This window comes from Heloderma suspectum, chromosome 2 (genome assembly GCF_057233095.1).
Source record: "Heloderma suspectum isolate Gila_16-S chromosome 2, 16-S_ref, whole genome shotgun sequence".
Taxonomy (NCBI): Eukaryota; Metazoa; Chordata; class Lepidosauria; order Squamata; family Helodermatidae; genus Heloderma; species Heloderma suspectum.
The window spans coordinates 137,848,557-137,855,681 of NC_139459.1; the positions used below are offsets into that span (position 1 = coordinate 137,848,557).

The following is a 7,125-nucleotide window of genomic DNA, read 5'->3' on the forward strand; positions in this document are numbered from 1 at the left end:
TAGCAGTAGACCAATATACCCAAAGCCTCATGCCGCACCTTCAGCTAAACTTAACTGCCGATTCCCCCACTTTTCCCAATCCTGGCAAAAGGGCTTCAGAATACAGACTGCATGACCAACAGCAATCTTAGGCAGGTCTACTCAAAGTAAGCCCCACTGAATTCACTGAGACTTACTCTCAGGTAAATGTTATAGGATTGCAGTGTGTGTGTTAGGGGGAGAAATGGTATGTACCTTCAGAAATGCATGTATCCTTAGTATTCACCACCCTAAATTTTAAACTAACAGACCTGGAAGTTGCCTTGCATTCAGTGGGAACTTTCTTCCACGAACAGCTTCGAAGCTACGTTTTTTATTGGGAGGAAGCGGTTTTTAAAGCCCCCTTGAAAGAAATTAAGCCTTGGAGAAAGAACTACGCCAGCACTTGAGGCCAGATGTCTACAGCCCTACTGCGGTGGGGAACCTTTGCCCATGCTCGGACACGTATTACTACTCTACTTTCTCTTAGGATTTCAAGGGGAAGTTTCGGAACCGAGGCTTAGCAATCCCAGGCTTAAATTAAAAGGATTAACAAAGGTGTGTGTGTTTGGGCGTGTAGAATCATAGGTCAGTATCCCATGATAGTCCTACTTAGAGTAGACCTACTGAAATGAATGAGACATACGTTAGTCATGACTAACAAATGGGTCTGCTCCAAGTAGGACTGACACTGGATACTAGCCATAATTCATGATAACTGCGACTGTTCGGAGAAACAAATCTGGGGGGAGAGGCAAAAGTATAGAAAGACAACATTTCCCAGTTGGCCAAGTAACACTTCGGCTGAGGAGAGGAATGGGGCCTGCCCCGCCGGGTGGGACCACCGTCTCCGCCGCCCCGCCCCCGGCCGGCCCCGGCTCACCCAGCTTGCACTCGCCGTCGTGCGCCTTGCGGACGCGCCCCCGGCCGCCGTGCAGGGCGCGCCAGCTGCGCAGGTGCAGGGCGCACACGCTGCTGTAGGAGCGCCCGTCGGAGCCGCAGACGGCGCCGTCCTCCTTGCAGACGCAGCGCCCGGTGCCCTCGTCTTCCCCGCCGGCCTCGGGCTCGGCCGGGCGCTGGCTGACGCACACCAGCCCCGGGCCGCAGCGAGCGCCCCGCGCCCCGCCGCAGCGCTCGCCCTCGGCGCCCAGGCAGCGCTCGCAGCAGCCGCACTCGTCCCGCGCCGCCAGCTCGGGCGCCGCGCAGCGCGCCGCCGCGCACCGCTCGGGCTGGCAGGGCGCGCAGGCCCCCGCCGCGGCCAAGCCGGCGCCCCCCGCCGCCAGCCACAGCCCGAGCGCCAGGAGCGCCCGCCGCCGCGGCGCCCAAGGCCGTGGGCCGGGCATGCCGCTCGGGACGCGCAGCGCGTGGAGCGGCGGCGGCAGCAGCCGTCTGAAGGGGCGGCAGCGCAGTCGCTGGAGGGAGGCCGGGGAGAGCGCGAGCGACGCCCCCAGACGACCACGCCTCCGCGCCCGGGCGGCTCAGCCCGCCCCGCCCCCGACTGGCGCCGCTCTTGAACTTCGGGGCACCTCCTCCCGAGCCGGCGGGGCTGTGCCTCTAGCGGGGGAGCGCCGGGCGGGTAAGTGCGGCCCACCGGGTGTTGTGGGACTCCAGCTCCCATCAGCCCCAGCCAGCAGGGCCACTGGTCAGGGGATGACGGGAGTTGGAGCCCAACAGGTTGCCCCTCCCCGGATGTAGGATCAGGTTCGCCTGCCCTTTAGAGGTTCAGGGCGCCTTCCCACGAGTAACGGCGCAGGAGAGCAACCCACCCACCCATGTACAGGGGCTTTTTGAGAAAGAGAAAAGCTGTTCTTGACAGGGAGTTAAGCGCGAGAGAGAAGCGCGGCGTGTTCGGTATCCGTGTGCAACCCTTTCTCCACCCACCGTTTCAACAGAGCCAAATCTCTTCCGCGTGGCTTTCCATCTGTACCTGAATCCTCACTTCCTCACAGGGCTAAGGTGCCGAGAGCAGGGTGGAGACAGATGCAGGAAACGGTGTGGGCAGGAGAGTTAAATGCTCCTTCTTCCAGTGGTGCTGCTCCACATTGGGAGCCCCCTGTGCCCGTTTCATAGTTCTTTCTTCCTTTCTTACTTAAAGGAAGATCAGGAACCTCCCACATCACCTCTGGTTTGGCCTTTTCAAAAGCACAGGGGCTTGGTTACATGGTTACACAGTATCTGGGGTGTGTGTGTATTCAATCATCAAAAAACCTGCCAGTTTAAAAGACCAGACGATAAGGCTATCTCACATTGGTCCAAACTCTATAAAGCCAGGCAATTCGAAGCTAAGGCTGATGCCTTATCTGACGTGCCCCGTGATCAGCCATGATGTTGTGCAATGTCACAAATTGTGCTTGCTTACGGCTTACTTTCCATGCACCCACACTTTTCCTGGGTCTTTCAGTCCCAAATCCAGATTGGGAGGATGGAGTGCCAGGGACCAGCAAAGATACTCCACATTGTCCTGGTCCTGTATTGCCTTATGAAGCATCTGAGCTTTACTGTATTGCTTGAGGAATCCTACTGTGAGGTGACCCATGCCTGTTTGGTGCGTATATCAGTAGCTTGCAGGATGGGTTGAACAGTGAGAGGGAGCCCTCTTCTTGCACCTGTCACCATCCTTATATTATTTTTTGTGTCCCAACAAGGTAAGCCTGAATTACATTGTAAGTCATGTTTTTTTTATTCTGGTTTTTCTATTGCACCAACAGGAATGAGACAAAAAAAATAATTCTACACCACACCGAGATTTTCAGAAGCAGGACCGTTGCAAGATTTTTGGGGTTGCATTCTAATACAAGATGTTTGGTTGCGACAGAATAGTTTTGGAGTCTGAAAGGAAAATATTCATTCTGTACCAGACTGAGAGTTCCACTAGTACGCATACTGCAGGACCTACCCATAGTTGCTTTGGATCTTGAGTTGCTTGGTGCAGATAAAACAATGTGGTGGTATGGTGTTGGAAATTAAAACAAGTGATTAGTGGAAGGCTTAAACACCCTCTTCCAGCACGCTACTTATTTGTTTCAGACGGCATCTACCCAATATCACTTCACCCCAGAAAAGATGTATGGCTTCAGGTATGTGAGTTCAATTGTCTATCGTCATATTCTATGTAAGTCTCTCTAAGTACTTTTTAGTAGGGAGAAGGCACTGCTCTACAAACATACTTACATTTAATAAATGTGGCAACCAATTTCTGCAAAAAAACATTATGTTCCCCACCCCCACATTACCAAGTTCCACTTTTTCTTGGCGCCTCCTAATAATCTTTGAAACAATTTCCCCCACCACCTACCACAACCTGCTTTGACATTTCTCACCTTCACTACTAACATCATCAGTCATACTATTGCTAAGAAATACAGCTACATGTACTGCACCCCATTATTAGCAGTAGTACTGCTCTCAGCCCAGCTATATCAAAGGAGACACCCATCTCTCACTATAAACTCTCCCAGTAAAGACCTAGGTCAGCTCACAGAATAAAGGTGTGAATCACCTCACAGTAGGATTCCTCTAGCAATACAGCAAGGCTGAGATGCTTCATAAGGCAATACAGGACCAGGACAACGTGAAGCATCTTTGCTGGTCCCAGGCACTCCATCCTCCCAATCTGGATTTGGGACTGAAAGACCCAGGAAAAGTGTGGGTGCATGGAGGGTAAGCTGTAAGCAAGCACAATTTGTGACATTACACAACATCATGGCTGATCATGGGGCACATCACATAAAGCATCAGCCTTAGCTTCCAATTTCCTGGCTTTGGGGAGCTTGGACCAACATGAGATAGCATTATCGTCTGGTCTTTTAAACGGGCAGGTTTTTTGATGATTGAATTTCCTTTGTTTTTGAAAAGCAAATGTCTCCCCAAGGGGTGTATGTGTGTACATGTATGCGCGCGCGCGCACACACACACACACACACACACAGTTCTGTCTTTCTTTCTCTCTGCCTTTGCAATCAGAGGTACAGTGCTTCTGAACACTGAGGTCCTATCTCTAATATGAACATAAGAGCCATGCTGCATAAGACCAAGGGTCTAGCATGGTGGTGAACCAGCTGCCCACAAGGAACTCACAAGCAGGACAGTACCACAGCACCCTCCTGCCCATGTTCCCCAGCAACTGGTGTAAATAGGCATACTGACTCTGTTACTGGAGATAGCTATAGCCATCATGACTAGTAGCCCTTGATACCCTTCTCCTCCATGAATTTGTCCAATGCCCCTTTAAAGCCATCCAAATGAGTGGCCATCACTACATCTTGTGGCAGCGAATTACATAGTTTAACTACGCACTGTGTGAAGAAGTACTTCCTTTTACCTGTCCTGAATCTCCCACCAATCAGCTTCATGGGATGACCCTGGGTTCTAGTATTATGAGAAAGGGAGAAAAATGTCTCCCTATCCACCTTCTCTAACCATGCATAATTTTAAACACCACTATCATACAGTGGAGGTCAGTGGCCAGTCTGAATGGTGGGATGGAGGGCAAGTCAGCAGAGGCATAGCCAAGGTGTCATGAGAAGAGGAGCCAAGGGGGATCAACGGATGAGGGGCAGTCTTTGAATCCCTGACCTATACCACAGAAGGAGAAAACTGAGGCACAAACCCTGCAAAGGGGAGGGGGGAATCACACAACCAGACAAAAGTACTCCTTTGCATCCACATTCTCCTGTTCTAGCAATAACTCCCATTTCACAGAGAGTCAGGTGACTTTAAGATGATGAATGGGAGCAGAGAGTCCACACAGCCATAATAACAATGATATTAAAATAAGACGTGATACTCTCAGAGCCACATAGAAAAGCAGCCTTTGGAACATAGGAACAAGTTCTGAAAGCCTCCCAACTCCCATGCTTTTGTTCTGAAAGCATCCAAAAATCCATCACAAAGCATCTTCCAGAGCAGGCCTATTCAGAAGCAGCACAGTACAACTTTATTTTATTTATTCATTTCATTTCTGTACCTCCCAATCGCCGAAGCTCTCCAGATTATGCATATCTTACTTGTAAGAAGTAAGGACTGGACTGCTCAGGAGAAAGCACAGGCATACCCTTTGTATGTAATGATGATGATGTTTATATCCCTTGGAAGCCAGCAGGACCCTTTGCAACCCCTCCCCCTTCACGTGATATCCTCAAAATCGCACAGAAAAGCAGCCTTTGGAATACAGGAACAAGTGCACACCCCTGCCTCACCAATCCATGGTGTACAGTTGTTTGCCAACCCTGATTAAAAAATAATAGTACTCTGACCATGTGTAGTTTTAAACTGGATCACAACTATGACTGCAGAAATAGAATGGACCTTGCTTCTGCTGTCCTGATGCTGAACACATTTACTTCAGGATCAGCACCATTTTCTTGTAGAAAAAGACGATTTCAAAAATAAAATGTTTATTTTTTTTTTAAAGTCCATTTGTATAGTTCTGTATTTTTTCATCCTGTAAGTTCTACCCTTAAAGGTGGCCTAAAAATTCCATTCCAGCAGGCTGGGCTGAGGGAGATGAGCATGAGAAGCAGCTCCATTCCTCCTGAAAGGCTGGCTGGGGAACGCTGGGAGTTGTAGAACTAATTTCTGCCTAAATGTGCCTAGGATTGCATCCTATTTCCCCCCCCTCATCCCTCCCTATTCTTTTTTCCTTGCATGTCATGTCTTTTTAGATTGTAAGCCTGCAGGCAGGAATTGTCTTCACTTACTGTTTATTTGAGTTCAACGTGCGTGTGGTTTGTTGGGTTGTAAGCATGACTTGTCCAAAGCCTTTATAGCATGTTTGATTTTATGATCCTCCTTTTGCTTGTGTTCTTGCAATGCAATGTGTAATGAGAAACAGCTACGCCACATGGCTTCCCCACCTTGGCTCTGCATTTCCTCCTCCCTCCCAATCCCCTCTCCTTTTGTGTTATGTCTCTTGGAATGTAAGCCTGTGGACAGGGGCTGTCTTATTTCCCATCTTTGTAAGTCACCTTGGGAGACTTTTGACCTAAGAAGCAGAATAAAACACAATAAATAAATAAAAAGGCTTGCATACAATTTCAGTCTATATCTTACTCAACAGTGGTTTTGAAAAAGTGACTGGCAGTGTGGAAGCTTCTGTGATAAAAATTAATGAAAATTTCTGAGTGCATTCATTCATTCATGGCAATCACTCGTGACCAAGTAAGATTGTCTTTCAGGGATGTAGTCTTAGCAGTGGGTCTGCAGGTGGCTGTGAAGGCCAATTCTGGATCCACACAGCCTCCTGCAGTGAGGACATAGGTGTCCAGGTGGAGGCGGTCACGGTGAGGGTTTGCTTGACCTGCCTTCCGCTGAGCTCGTTTGTCCCTTTCGCCCCGTACTCGTGCTTCTTCAAAGTCCATCGCGGCTTTAATATAGGTTCACCTCCAGTTGGAATGCTCATGGGTTAGAGCTTCCCAGTTCTCAATGCTTATGTTACATTTTTTTAGATTAGCTTTGAGAACATCTTTAAATCTCTTTTGCTGTCCACCAATATTCTGTTTTCCATTCATGATACAGCGTGCTTCTGATTCTGTTGTACAGAGAATCCTGTGTAACTGGGAAGTTTGCACTTTTCTTTTTGTTTGCAGAACTTGCCCTGAGAAGATGTGAAATTACTGTCCTTATACAGTATTTGCCTGACTTGAACCAGAAAGTCATGGATCGGGGTGGGTGGGGTGTGTGAGACTTTTAAGAGTGTGTTGAAACATCAGTGCCTTGCAGCATTTTCCCATCTCCTCAACCTTTCCTAATTATGCCTTGGAATACATGGAATGAGCCTTTTTTCATAGCAGCTGCAAACTGGGTTGACATTGTCATCAAACTGTCAACCATAAACCCAGGATCTTTGTCTTGGTCAGTCACGAGCATGCAAGTGAAGTTGGGATTCCCCCCCACCCACCCCCAACGTGCATCACTTTACACTTGCTTACATAGAACTGCATTTGCCATTTTGATGTCCATTTTTCCACCATGGAGTGATCGTTTTGGAGCCCTTCGCAATCCCTCTTTGTTTTAACTGCCCTAAATAATTTGGTGTCATCAGCAAACTTGGCCACGCTGCTTAGTCCTAGTTCCAGTTCATTTATTATCATTACTATTATTATTACA

At 48.8% G+C, this 7,125-nt stretch overlaps 1 protein-coding gene across 1 annotated transcript in view; it reads right to left on the reverse strand.

Annotated features, from left to right (window-relative positions):
- Positions 1-1,479, reverse strand: part of IGFBPL1 (insulin like growth factor binding protein like 1) — a 47,368-nt gene extending 45,889 nt beyond the window's left edge. The window contains exon 1 of the mRNA XM_084834931.1: positions 902-1,479. Within this exon, the coding sequence (XP_084691057.1) occupies positions 902-1,361 (460 nt within the window). The 5' untranslated portion in view covers positions 1,362-1,479. The remainder of the gene's footprint in view (positions 1-901) is intronic.
- Between the last annotated feature and the right edge of the window lie 5,646 nt (positions 1,480-7,125).